This window comes from Lithobates pipiens, unplaced genomic scaffold (genome assembly GCF_037356315.1).
Source record: "Lithobates pipiens isolate NorthernLeopardFrog02 unplaced genomic scaffold, aLitPip1_a1.2 Scaffold_11, whole genome shotgun sequence".
Classification (NCBI taxonomy): Eukaryota; Metazoa; Chordata; class Amphibia; order Anura; family Ranidae; genus Lithobates; species Lithobates pipiens.
Window position 1 is genome coordinate 20646732 of NW_027507696.1, and position 15116 is coordinate 20661847.

Genomic DNA, 15116 nt, shown 5'->3' on the forward strand with positions numbered 1-15116 from the left:
ATGTACAAATTTGAAGGCTGACAGGCTGTCATGATTCTGTTGCAGCAGAAAGGTCCAGAAAAAAAAGAAGATTTCAGTGCCTCTGATGAGAAATTTGGTGATTAATTTCTCCACAAAGCCCTAAACTACATAGCTGAATGAGGGCGCCTTTTGAAGTTATTTTACTGCATGTTCACTTCAAAGTTTAACTAAAGCAAAACTTTTTTTTTTTTTTTTTTCGATAAGAGTGACATGGATTAGAACACCTGTCAATTTTTATTGCTGTCTGTGACCCAGTTAGGGAGATTGATCTTCTCCATTTACCATTATCACTGAAAGTAAAACAAAATCCCACATTTTGGGTAATAGATGGGAAATCTTCCAATGGGGACACTAGTTCTGGTGACCTGGGGAACCCCAAGAGCATCCCTCAATTTGCACAGATTTCCACTGTGTTTACTGTGTGTTTACTGTGTGTGTGTGTGTGTGTTTACTGTGTGTTTACTGTGTGTGTGTGTGTTTACTGTGTGTTTACTGTGTGTGTGTGTGTGTTTACTGTGTGTGTGTGTGTGTGTGTGTTTACTGTGTGTGTGTTTACTGTGTGTGTGTGTGTGTGTGTGTGTGTTTACTGTGTGTGTGTGTGTGTGTGTGTGTGTGTGTGTGTGTGTGTGTACTGTGTGTGTGTTTACTGTGTGTGTGTGTTTACTGTGTGTGTGTGTGTGTGTGTTTACTGTGTGTGTGTGTGTTTACTGTGTGTGTGTGTGTTTACTGTGTGTGTGTGTGTTTACTGTGTGTGTGTGTGTGTTTACTGTGTGTTTACTGTGTGTGTGTTTGTTTACTGTGTGTGTGTTTGTTTACTGTGTGTGTGTTTGTTTACTGTGTGTGTGTTTGTTTACTGTGTGTGTGTTTGTTTACTGTGTGTGTTTGTTTACTGTGTGTGTTTGTTTACTGTGTTTGTTTATTGTGTGTGTTTACTGTGTGTGTGTTTACGCAATCTAGATCAGGGGAACTCAATAAAGCACTTACAATTTTCTGGAAGTACAGTCCCTTTAAAATGGCCTGTGTCAGATTAAATTTTCCTGCTGTCAGTTTTAGTAGCATTACCAAAAAATGTGACAGTACAAGGTAGTTCTTAATAGTGCCACTTTTGCAAAATGCCACTATGGCTCCACCAAGTACAAAAACGATTACCTCCAGTTCATAGAGAAGGAAACTAGAGGTAAGACCAACTTTAAATTGGTGTACAGAGACAATAAGAGTACATATCCCTGTACACCATGTAGCATTTTTTCCATCGCTACCCCCTTCTCTTTCCACCTGTCACTGGTTGTCAAGCATGCAGTTGGTTTCACAGCTGATAGGCTCCTAGCAATCAATGATGCTGACAGTGGGAAAAGCCTGATGGGGAACCCAAGGGACAAGTAAGTTCCCTATTAGGTCCGCTCTCTCCTTGTAATTGGCAGCAGTTAGGGATGGATGCTATAGCCAAAAGCAGGCTGTCAACTGGCTATAGAATCAGCCCTCTTCCCTGCTGTCTACCTGATGAGTAAAATAATGTCACTGAATCCCCATCTAAAATATGTCCTCAGTGTGCAAATAGAGAGTTACCCTGGCAAGCCTGACAACCAGAACAATTATGAGTCTTGGTTTTTCTCTTGAAAGAAGGTGGTGATGTGCAGAGAAGGGGATCCACACAGGGATTCTATAGATTTAAACCCTTTTTCATCTCATGACCTAGTACAGCTACAGTATGTGAATCTTAAATACAATAATTTTTTTTTTTTTTTTTTTACAGAAATCATTTTTTTAAATAAAATAAACTGTATGCTTATTGAAGTTCTTGTTTCTTGTATTTTACAAATCCATGGTCTATTCATTTTGACTTTCATGTTTACCAGAGGATCTTTCCTACCTCTTGTTTACCTTCTGCCAGTTTGAGCAGAAGTGGAATGGGAAAAAGCCAGGGGAATTGTCAAAGTGAATTACAGAGTCAGAGCCCCTTCAATCTGTAAACTACATTTTCCTAGAGTAACTGAACGCAGCTTTTCTGCAGAAATGACAGGCTCTACTTATCTGAATAGATGAAGCTGTCACTCAGACAGGGTGTAGGTTAATGTAACAGACACTGGCAATCAGAAAATGTTTGGGACTAATATCCACTCCAATGCTCACCTATGTCTGAATTTTAACACCATTTATTTAAAATTATGAATAGAATCTACAAGCTCTAAACTGCCCCTTATTTGGAATGACTGACTCTTTTGGAATCAATTACCTATTATCTCTGTCTCGCTCCCCTCCTTTTTTTGTCACTCTTAATAATCAGATCAAATAGACCTCTGTAAAAAAAAAAAATGTATTATTTAAACTACAAAAATGTCCTATTGCACTTAACCGTTCAACAAAATTATCTATGATTGCATGTGTTACTTTAAAAAGCCAGTGAAAGGGCTCTCTAAGACATAGCAGCTCCGCTGCCTGTTTAGGTTGCGTTTGGTGAACACAAGTGAATCACAAATATAAGCCAAAAAGTTGGAAGGTGTTGGGAATATTGTCCCATGTAGATATTAGATATTGATGGAATGCAGTGCAGTAAGCTACAGCTCATCTGACTGTGCCCTTGGCAGGTATTCTTGGTATTTAGAATGTTTGCACAATTCATACACCTTGCAGATCTCTGACCTTTCTTTTATAGCCTATTTAGCGAAAGTCCAACAAGGCAAAGATCAATGCTGTCAAATAAAGATATCCCCTCTATTACACAACAGAGCATATTTTAACAGCAGTTAAGTTGGCCACTTTAGCAGGGACAAGATACATTTCGAACCATATGTGGCCGCCCCTCCTCTACAGCAGTTGATTGTTTGATTGACATCCGTTGAAGGGATGTGCTGGAAAACTTTTGTCGATCAGCAGCTGCTGATCAGTGTTTACTGACAGCAGCAAGTCCTGCTGTCAGATAAAATCAAGGCCAGGGGTTTTCCACCTTGCTTGTGTGGACTGAAAATCATGGCTGCCTGAACGAAAAAAAAAAAAAAAAAAATAGTCTATGGCCGGCTTTATTGTGATTAAAAAAAGAGCTCTTTCTTAAATGGCAAGCAGCCACACATGTTCATAATATAGGCAAAACTTGTGCTCGATACCTGGACAAAAAAAGCCAGCAGGGAGCCGAAGGAGGAAAAAAGTCATTATGGACAAATATAAAAAATAAATAATGAAAAAAAAAAAAAGAAGAAGGATAAGTACACTTTAAAATGAATTTAAATTGAAATTACATTCAGCCAGAACTAGAGTCCCTTCCATCAACTTCCTACACTTAGTTTGTCCTGGAGCTATGTTTTCAGATTTCAATTGCTGTAGAGCCAGTAGAAAATGTGGCACCGTTGCCTGTCCCTAATAATATGGTGCTAACATTGTATAGAACAAGTGATGAGAAGAAGTAAAAAGATTGCAAAGAATCCTAAAAATGGCCAACCTGCTGCTTGTCATCTTCATCTTCTCCCTCTGGGTCCTGACATGCTGTCTGTGGAAACAGAACCAGTTTAGATTCTTGATGCATATACTGGTACTTGTGTAATCGGTAGATTAATGAATTACTTTGCTCTGTAGAACTGCCATGAGGACGGCACACATTTTCTCCAGCTGTTCAGGTCCTCTCACACATGGTTCCTTCACATCTTTTAGTAAATTGTTCAAAGACTCTAGAGCAGTCATTGCCACTTCACGCTCTTTATCATGTACTGCCCCGTGCAGATAGGCAGGGATGAGGACATTCAAGAGAAGAAGCAGTGCTGATGGATGGAATAGAAAGAGAATGGGACTGAAAATAGAGGCTAAATTAAAGCAGTTCTTCAGCTAAATCATTTTTTATATTAATGTATTCCACATGCCTGGCTGCAGTTCTTCTATGACTTTCTCGTCTCATAGGAGGGTCAGGCAGCAGAGTGAGCCATTGGCTCCTGAGGCTATCAGTCAAATTCTGTGAGCAGAGCAGAGAACAGGGCCGAGCTGTGCTGTGTGTGTTTATCAATTCTGCAAGTCTGCAACCCGCCTGCTATGGAGTTAGACAGAACAGAAGGAGCCAAGATCGCTGGTGGGGGACCCCAGAAAAAAAGGATCGTGGCCACTTTGTGCAATAAAAGAGCAGTAAGTATAGCATGTTTGTTATTTTAATTTAAAAAAAAGTGTTAAATATATATTTTACTAAACAGGGGGAAAAAAATTATATATATTATATATATTGTGTATTCAGTCATGGCCAAAAATATTGGCACCTCTGCATTTCTGTCAGATATTTTTTCCAAGGGGTGTGCAACCAAATATTAAATTGAGGGTGCCAATAATTTTATCCAGTCCATTTTTGGAGTTTTGCATGGAATGTGTTAGATTTGTCTTTTTGTTTCTCCCTTTTTTATTTGCGTCATACCAATACAAACAAAAGAAATAATGATAATGCCTAAACATTTGTAATTGCAACTATTTTCAAAGTGGCAAAGCATGCAGCAAGTAAGTGAAGTTAGAACTCATGATCAAATCTACATACTTATTCAGGATCAGTGGCTCAAACTTTCAAACCCACTGAATGAGTATAGCAACCAGTAAACTACATTATCAAACGGAAACATATTTAATAGCAATCTGCATTTTTCAATATATGTCTCCATTAGGTTACATGCACATGGGCGTTTTTGCATGGCAGCATTAAATCTCAGTCCTTCTAAGTGCCCAAGAGGCACAGGTGAATTATCAAGCCCTGACGCCAACGGACTGAAATATGCGACGGCTAGATGGTGTTCCACATGGTACTCGTGTTTCTTGGATGTACCTGAGAGCATATGGCCCCAAATGTGAGTACCACTCAGTATAGTCCAGCTGCCACATATTTCAGCCCATCATAGACTTTGACAGGTTGTTGACAGCAGGGCTGGACAGTGCACCTGTGCTTTCTGGGCTCCCAAAAATGCTGGGATTTGATGCCAATGGGCTGAATTGCCCACATGCATGAGGTCTTATACATGGTGCTTACCAAGCATTGCCCATCTCACCTGAAGCATTGGATTCATTAGGGTTCTTCTGGCACACCAGATTCATTGAAAGTGCAAATTTTCCCAAAGCTTCATAAGCTGCCTTACGGACACCAGCATGAAGGGACTATGGAAAAAGAAGCAGTGACTTGCATTAATCTAAAATAAGAGCTGTTGAAAATAAAAATAAAAAAAAGTGTTCAAGCAGCGTAACAAAACTTGCGCATAAAATGAACTGTTCTAAAATATCTTACGCTAACAATAATACAGAGATATAGAGCATGCACTATTTGTAGCCTGCAAGTACCTGTCTTAGCAATCTATCTCTGTGTAGCGTTTTGGCTCATGAACCAAAGCTGTATATGGGGCCTAAAATTTAGTATATGTCAAGGTGAGGCCCTGCCCTATAAACTGTCAAATGCCAGAAATGTCATGTGCATTGAAGGCTCTTGCACTTTTAAAATGTGTTTATTTTTACTTGTGGCTTTGATCTAATGAATATGCAAGATCATTAAGGGAGTAAAGTCTTCTAAAACATTGTGGAGTGAATTCTTCCTGATTCCATATCTCTTCTCTTATATATGGTTAAGGTGCAGCGCTTAAATAATATAGTCCAAAAAGATTTTCAATCCTGGAACGAATGTTCAATGGTAATTCACTCTGTGGTAGGCAGGAGATAGAGAGACCCATCACCAGCACCCAACAATACAGCTGCTTAAGAAAAGAGGGAGGTTGATTGGAAATTGTGAAGTTGGGGGGGAAAGGAGCTGTGTGATAAAAAAAACTCCCTATACCAATTCACGAACCAATCATACCGAAAGCATGTTGGACTATACCGGTACTCGATTTGATAGATAAAAATCAGAAAATATATAGTAGAATTATACAAATTTTAATACAAAAAGAAGAATTTTTTTTACACATAGACAAAGAAAAATATATAAATACATAGAAACATATCCTATTTAAAAAGCTAGTACATCCCAGGTTCTTATGTACAGTTACTCATGGTGGAGTTCCGTTCTAGGAGTACATATAGGGGATTCCTCGACTAGTTTCGTGGAATTTATCCACTTCATCTGGAGGGAGTCTAATAGTTAAATATACATTAGAAAATTCATACCTATTCATACAATTATACAATCATATAGATATATATCACAGAATAAACAAAAATCAGCAAAAGTATACAATTATATTTACAAAGAAAAGGGATTGTAGGAGAAATTTATTTATTTATTTTTTTTCTCTTTTTTCTTTCTTTGTGTTCTTCGTAATAAATTTCTCCTACAATCCCTTTTCTTTGTAAATATAATTGTATACTTTTGCTGATTTTTGTTTATTCTGTGATATATATCTATATGATTGTATAATTGTATGAATAGGTATGAATTTTCTAATGTATATTTAACTCTTAGACTCCCTCCAGATGAAGCGGATAAATTCCGCGAAACTAGTCGAGGAATCCCCTATATGTACTCCTAGAACGGAACTCCACCATGAGTAACTAACTGTACATAAGAACCTGGGATGTACTAGCTTTTTAAATAGGATATGTTTCTATGTATTTATATATTTTTCTTTGTCTATGTGTAAAAAAAATTCTTCTTTTTGTATTAAAATTTGTATGATTCTACTATATATTTTCTGATTTTTATCTATCAAATCGAGTACCGGTATAGTCCAACATGCTTTCGGTATGATTGGTTCGTGAATTGGTATAGGGAGTTTTTTATCACACAGCTCCTTTCCCCCCCAACTTCACAATTTCCAATCAACCTCCCTCTTTTCTTGAATTATTACTGGATGATGGTACATTGTATATGAATAGCTATTTTTTATATCAAGGCTATACTTCACTACTCTCTGGCTAATACAGCTGCTTAACCTATTTAGTGGACCCTCATTACAAAGGTCACATTCAGCACGTATAAAATGTACAAAGGAAGCCCATCCTTCCTTCTACTTTTAAACTGCATAGCTAAATACCTAGCTGGTCCCCCACCCCATACCCCTGTCTGGAGTCAACAATGTTTGCATATTTACCATTATTTAGTCTGTATTCTGTAAGTTTGGTTTTACCACCATGGCACTAAATTTCCTTGTTCCTGGAACAATGTGCTCCAGTCGAAACATTTGACTTGATGTAACAAATGTAATCCTTGTTCATGTATTGAAAATACGAATAAAGAAATATTAACATAAAACAACGTAGAGATTTGTAACCTGTACACCCAACGTGCACTGTATGGTGTTATTGTGTATGAGCATTGTGACCTACCTATAAAAATCGGAAGGCTATAATATCTGGTGAATGATATTCCCACAGGTGGAGGGCTCAGACAGTGTGGATTGACACACATTTGGAAATATGGTTATTCATGACAAGGTTTATTTATATTGTGGACTTTTTTTTTTACCACTAAGAGTGGATTTTTATCTTGGTGAAAATTGTGGACATTTAAAAGGAATTATTTTTATAGCACTGAATATGTTATATGATTTGTGTTAAACACTGCCTTTTCTTTTTTGTGTATGGCAAAATGTACTATATTGTAGCAAAACAAGTTTTTAAATATGGTTGCTGCATTTTTTCACTTGGTGATCCTGACAATAATACACTTCCTTTCCCACAGTGACAATGCTCACTCTCTGTATTGTATTTATAGAATTGTCATTTTAGGATAAAACTACGGAACATCTGGGAGGTGTTCTGTAGTCTACAGAGAGCTGGGGTGATTGCTAATAACAGTCAACATAGCCATGCTCATCATTTTCTGAAAGGATCAACAGATATTTTTCACCTAAAGAAAGAGCAAATACGAGAAGTTTACCGTTAGGATTTACATACACCTTAATCCAAGGGTGTCAAACAAGTGGCCCAATGAGCTATCTGGTGTAGCCAGAAAGCTCCTGCTTTGAGATCGCTGACCCGCCATTCCAAAGCATCAGTGTTGTGGAAGAAGGTGGCAGTAGAGGAAGCATGCGGCTTTGGAGGGAGCAGAGCCGCATAAGCCAATGCTTTCGCTAAAGTGCCGGTTCCTGTCCCAGGCAGAGTGATACCAATTGCACTCCCCCCTGGGACAGCAACACTTCTACAGCCAGAGCAGGGCAATGCCTGCAGAAAGGGTGACTCCTGGAGATCAGAAAGTGAAAGATCAATAAATTAAAAGGTCAGTTCATGAAAGTGACTGCTCTATATATCTCAATTGGCTTATCTGTTCTGCAATGGTTACTGGGCAGGTTTTAAACTGCAGGTGTGGCACACTGAGCCATAGACTGCTATTGGGCTATGGGTGGCGGCAGCAAAAGCCCATAGTTCACTGTGACCGGTTTCCAAATCACTTAAGTGGTCCTTGCTATTCAAAGGGCTGAGCACCCCTGCTCAACTTAATCGGTGCAGAATTGAAAAATCATTTTTACACTTGCTTAATACGTTTTCACAATAAAACTACTGTGTCCCCCTTACTCTATCCTACAAGGACAGTGGCCAATATTTCTGTACCTCTGCAATACAGCTATCAGAGCTCAGCATTGCAAGTGGATTCTTCCCCTAATATTTATAGTGATTATAAAAGCTAAAGGTTTTTTTTAATTAAAAATAAAGAGAGGGTATACTTACTTGCACTGTGCATTGGTATTGAACACAGCAGTCCTTTACTTCCCTTTCTGGAGTCCCCTGCCGGTGCTCTCCAATCCTCCTCTCCCCCATATGTCCCCTGAGCAAGCTGGGTGCTATAGGGACACGTATGTGGGCATGCCCCATAGCTGGGCTGTGCACACGACCACACCCCCCACCCCCTCTTTAAAGAATTTGACTGACAGCAGCAGGAGCCAATGTTCAATGGCTCCGGTGTGACTAGGAAGAGGGGAGAGGAGAGGAGAGATGCAACCAGGCACAGCAGTGGATGGACAGAGGACTCAGGTAAGAGTTTAGGGAGAAAAGTGGTACAACAAATGGTAAAAATGTGTTTACCCTAATGCAGGGAATGTATTAAGGTAAAATAGGTTTTAAATTTAGAACCACTTTAAGTTATTAAACCTTCATATTATAGTTATCAGACCTGTCCCCTCTTTCATATTATAGCTGCCAGCTACCCTCAATCATTATGACTGCAAAATCTTTACCCCTTTATACTTTGGACTGCTGAATTACTTATTAATTACCACTAATATGGTAACTTGTTACTGCTGTAGCCAAATCAGACTCCATTAACAGCAACATACTTTATGCATATTCAAAATGGACAAATGTAATTCTCATCAAAGGCAATGGAGCAGGAGTGTGTAGTGAGGAAGTTCCGAGGTTGTGTGATAATATGTTTTAATCACTAGTGCAGCATGGTGGTTGAGATTTGTATGGACCAGTCCACATGAGCTGAAAAGCAGCATCAGCTTATTTCTTCTCTAACACAATAGAAACATAGGCATTACTTTAAAACCCTCCATCTCATTGGATCACCATATCACCAGGCTAGAGATGATCTACTGACATTTCTTTTCATACATAGATTGTTGCATAACTGTACCAGAATTAAATACAGAGAGAAGAAATCTAAATTAATAAGGGTTAACCCTTATTCTCACTCGTATGAGAAGTAGACTAAAGTTAATGCCAACATAATTTTGGGGACAACCTATAAGAACTCTGCTAAGGGAAAATGCATTCCTTACCTCTATATGCTTAAATACTTCCTGGAAGCATGAGTCAAGATAAGGGAAAAATGAAGAGCTGAAGGAAAAATTGGAAGCAAATGGTGAAATAAAAAAATAAGAAAAAAAAATGTAGCCACATAAACAGCAATTGAGAAACAATAGCCAGAGAAATGAGAAGGTAGCAAATTAAGAAACAAGAAATGAATAATAAAAAAAATAAGACACAAACAGCAAATGAAGGATGTTAGCCAGGGAAATGAGAAGGTAGAAATCATATAAAAAGAATGGGTGGGAAAATGTTTGATTCAGCAAAATATAGGGATGGAACAAGATAAATCAAAAAAGTGATATGGAAGGAAAATAGAAAATATCAATATTACAACATATTTTAAGGGAAATAGAGAGACAGGGAGAACGAAGCAGTAACAAACAGGGAATGCATACATATAAAAAAGAAAATGCATATATATATATATATATATATATATATATATATATATATATATATACACACACACACACATACATACACACATATATTACCTGGCATTTAGCGCAATCACACCAAGCGAGCTGCATGCTTCTTCCTTCTCATCCACATAAGCATTTTCTACACTGAACCTGTAAAAGCACAACGACCCATTTCATGTCAATAAAGATAGGATTTTTGTAAAATCTGTAAAATCTTTTTCTTGGAATCAATTGGAGGGACACCTGAAGTCTTAAACCTTTGGTTAAGTGGATTGGACAATGGCAAACAAAGAAAACGTGTAGTCAGTCTAGACCCCCTACTACCACATTGCCTCATTTTTGTAGCAAGCCATATCAACAGCATAATCATAAACACAAAGGGGTGGGACCTGTGCCCATACAATTGGACCCTAAGAAAGACATTTCACAGCGAGTACAAAAAATAAAAAAAAAATAAAAAAAAAATGTAATTCTTGTCCATTGAGGGACACAACGTGCCTTAAAGCTGGACTCTGGAGTAAACAAATATAGTCTAAATACAACAGGCATGTGTATTTTTACTTGAATATTGATGTGTTTTTTGTATTTCTTCCCGATCTGTGCAGTATTCTAGTGTGAAACGTTGCCTCTGTGCAACGGTTTTTGTAAGGAAGACCAGTCACTACTGCTCTTTCCCCTTGCAGGGTGGCTGGTCTTGTTTCCGCCCCCTCCTGTAGGTCACTGCAGACAACCTGCTTGGTTGCTCCCACCACTCTGCTCTATGTACAGCATAACGATGATGCCACTGCTACATTTACAAGGTAATATCTGTGTGTGGAAAAGGCATTTGGTGCACACAGAATGCGTTTATATAATGTGTGGCTCTTTATGAACATTATTAAGTGAAAGTTTTTGAGCTTAGGGTTTACCTTTAAAAAACTTTGAAACATCCAAAAGGTAGAGAGGTGGGTAACAGGGTAAACAAATACTAATAGACATAAGAATAAACAGCGGAGCTGGGGACTGCCTGCAGACATGAAGCTGGCATTAAATGAGGCCTGAGCATCCACCTGGTAGAATTTAAAGAACGTGCAAACAGAAGTCCAGGTGTCAGCCTTGCAGATCTGGGAAACAATAGCGTTATACTGATAACCCCAAAAGACTGACAGATCTGGTAGAGTGTATCTTGACAAGAAAGAATGGAAACCAATTTTTCGAGACCAAAGCCCTAAAAAATGGTCTGTCTCAGCATTTGAGCCACTATGGATGCTGGACCCTTATGGGGACCATCGAGGATGAAAAAAGTAACCAATTCTTTGTGAAGACTGAACCACATCCAAAACAATAGAGGAAAATCTGCTTTTGATGAACTGGAACCAGACAGACAGACAGAGAAACAATGTCTCAGTTGTAGTGAAAGGCTGAAAAGGCTCTTTGTAAGATAAAGCCGCCAGGTCAGACACACCTCACAGAGGTGATGACTAAAAAAAAAACAAAAAAAAAACAAACACCTTCTGGTTGAGCATAAAGAGGGAAATGTCTACAATAGGTTCAAATGAAGCACAGAGAGGAAAAAAAAAAAAAACACATACCACAATGTCACAGGGAAAGAACAGGGGGAAATGCAAGAGAGACACTCTGAACAACAGTCTAAAGCCGCATACACACGATTGGATTTTCCAACAGGAAATGTGTGATGACAGGCTGCTGGCAGAAAATCCAACCGTTTGTACGCTCCATCGGACAATTGTTGTCCGATTTTCCCCGCGGACAAATGTTGGATGGCAGGCTTTAAAATTTTCCGTGGACAAATGTCTGTTGTCAGATTTTCCGAGCGTGTGTACATAAGTCTATCGGACAAAAGTCCAAAGCACAAACGCGCATGCTCGGAAGCAAGAACGTGCCAGAAGCGGTTGGTCTTGTAAACTAGTGCTCGTAATGGAGAATTAACATTCGTGACGTGGCAAATTATGAAATCTTGAAATGGGATAATATGAAGCTGCTTTACTGGCGATACTGATGTCGTTATTGCAAACAAATTTTTAAATGCTTTCTTTTTCTAGTGATATCAAGAAAAAAAAAAAAAATGAAATATATATATATATATATATATTTCTTTTTTTTTTTGGTGCAAGTTACCACAAAACCATTATCCTGTATTTTTTTTAATCAAATAACGTTTTATTAATTTCCAGCGGTTGCATAGGAACACAAACAGTACCGAAGTACAGCAGTAGGCGAGTAACTACATAGCTTTGCAAGAACAAGAATAGACATGTGATATGCAGTGTCATATTATATCCTGTATTTTTTTAAGATCAAAGATACAACTATGTTGGTGTCCCTTGTCAATTTTACATGGTATTTTTTTTAAATGTAACTGGCTACTCCAAAACGGTCATTTGAAGTAAAACACATCAAGTAGTATTCTACACAATCTTTTTATTGTGCGTTAAAAAAAGAAAACAAATAAAATTAGACATGCTATCTGCCAATAGAACTTAACCAAAAAGTGCAATCTATGCATCCAAAAATATAGAAAATATACCAAATCAAATAATTATTCAACCAAAAAATAAAATAAAAGCCTTATGCATGTGTCCAGCTTCTTAATATAAGGGGTCAACAATGCCAAGAGTTGGTTAAAGCAGGGGTCCGTCATCCAGAGATAATTCCGAAAATCATCTGGATTATTCTCCTGGAGCTCCCAGAGCAAAGGCATATGACATAATTGGTCACGATTAATAAAGCAACCAATCTCTGGTCCAAGAAATCCTCCTCGCCCTGTTTCTGGACTGGATTTGGGTCAGAACAATAACTCTAAGGCCAATAATAAATAACTGGTCATGTCCTCTGATTCCGCAACATGGCTGGTTGACGAACGGCCATTCAGAAACAAACAGAAAAGTGTGAACTGAACTCAAAAGAACTTGAACTTCCTCTTTTTTGGCTCGTAGTCCATCTAGTACATCACTACGTTCGTGTTTGTTACCTGACAATTGTGTACCGTTTGTATGCAAGACAAAAATCCAGGTGCAAGCCTTCGGACAAAAGTCTGAGGTTTTGTCTGCGGAAAATCCGATCGTGTGTACGAGGCTTTAGGCTTCATGTACACGGGACATTTTTACAACCTCTCCTGAATGATTTAACTTGACATATAGCAACCCATGTTTAAAATGTCTGTTTTGCCGCGTTTTAGCCAAAAATGAAAAACACATGTAAACGAAATGAGACTAAACGTGCGTTACTGCGTTTAGCAGTGTTTAGAAGCGTTTGGCGCTTGAAATGCCTCTAAACTCAGTGTCTGAATTCATTCTTTTGCTTTCCAAGAAAAGCCTCTAAAATGCAACTGCCTACAAATGACTATAAACGACCCTGTGAACATGTACTGATAAGATAACAGAGGAGAGTTTAGGAGCAGTTTAAAAAAAACGTCCAACTGCTCCTAAACATCCGTTTAGCAGAAGCAGTGTACATTAGAGATGTTGCTATCTTTCAAAACCTGGGCTTCAACAGCCATGCTGTTAAAACCAATGCCCATGAAGCAGAATGGTAGAACAGTCCTTGAGACTAATATTTAAATAATTTAGAGGAGCTCACAAAGTGTCCACCAAGAGTCTTACTAGGTTACAATACCACATCCACCTGGGCTAGTCAGGATGCCCCCCATCTTTGAGTGCCCAGGACTCCTAAGCTCCAAAAGATGAATAATGAAGAACTTCTCCATTTTCAAAGCCAGATTCTCTTATGCAACATTGAACAATCAGATGACTCCTAGTTAGAAAAGCATGAGTTTGGGAGAAGAGTGTTTGCTTCAGGGGAAAAACTCTGATCTAAGACTAGACCCAGGTACTTCAAGTAATCCGTAAGTTCCAGGGCCGATTTCTGAAGGTTCAAGATCCATTCAAACCATTGTAGTGAAGGCTACATTGTCCGACAGAGCCTGTTCAGACTGCTACCTCAACAGGAAGTCATCTAAGTATCCCACACTGGAGATACCCTGTGAGAGTAGCAAAGATCCAAGGTGCATAAAAGAGGCCAAATCTCAGGGCCACAGACTAGAAGTGCAGCAGACCCACAGCAAAGCATAAGAATCTCTGGTGCCATAGAATTATGGAGGACATGTAGGTACATGTCCTTGGTGTCCATAGAAGCCAGAAAGTCTAGCAAAGGGAGGTGATGACAGACCTAATAAATGTCATATGAAATTTCTGAAATTGGATGAAGACATTGACTGCATCGAGATATCCAAGATGTGTCAAGGCACAGGAACTGAGGAAAGACACCTTTATCCAGAAAGACCCAAGAGGGCTACCTGGAGATCTTTCAGACAGTGCTGTGACACATCAAGGTTGAAGATGAAAAAACGAGAAGGGAAATGTTAGCTTGTAACCCCTGGAAACAACATCCTGCACCAAACATCTGACACACAAGCTGTCCAAGTGTCTCCAAAAGAAAACAGACATCTCCCAACTTTGAAAAGTAGGGGCACACCTAATGCTGAGAAGATCTCTCTAAATGTTTGGCAGACTTTAAACTCCAAGCCTTGCAGTAGAACTAGGAGCCAGGATTGAGTTTTGACTTGGAGGCTACAAGAGTAGAGTACAAAAGAGCTTCTTTCTTAACCTCCAGTTCGAATGAGCCTTCCCTGAGTGTGCCTTAAACTTCCTTGACTGAGGCAGATGGAGGTTTGTCACCAGTAGCATTTTTTATTATTGTACTGGAAGGACTGGCATTTTAACAGGCGATTGCCCAGATACCCCATAATATGAATCATCTGAGCATAGAGGAGAGCCAAAACTGTGGCAAGCACCTAGGTGAAAATCTGAGGGGCTGTGGATAGGCAAAAGGCAAGGGGGACAAATGCTAATTGGCCACAGCAAGGTTTGGACAGCACTGAAATAAGGAAGTGAAGCATCTTGAAAGTCTAGAAAGACCAGAAAAGCCCCCAGAAGTATGGAGGCTATAACCGACTTGTCGACCTGGCCAGTTCCACGTGAAACATTT

The 15116-nt window shown here is 38.9% G+C and overlaps 1 protein-coding gene across 3 annotated transcripts in view; it reads right to left on the bottom strand.

Moving 5' to 3' along the window:
- Window positions 1–15116, bottom strand: part of IPO4 (importin 4) — a 195537-nt gene that overhangs the window by 30105 nt on the left and 150316 nt on the right. For 2 of the 3 annotated variants that reach the window (XM_077469604.1, XM_077469615.1), the window contains exons 20-24: window positions 10203–10280; window positions 9678–9735; window positions 5025–5130; window positions 3577–3770; window positions 3455–3502 (exon numbers count right to left, since the gene is read on the bottom strand). In XM_077469604.1, the coding sequence (XP_077325730.1) occupies window positions 3455–3502; window positions 3577–3770; window positions 5025–5130; window positions 9678–9735; window positions 10203–10280 (484 nt within the window). Of the gene's footprint in view, window positions 1–2254; window positions 2319–3454; window positions 3503–3576; window positions 3771–5024; window positions 5131–9677; window positions 9736–10202; window positions 10281–15116 lie in introns of all 3 variants that reach the window. The other variant, XR_013270375.1, reaches the window with a different exon arrangement.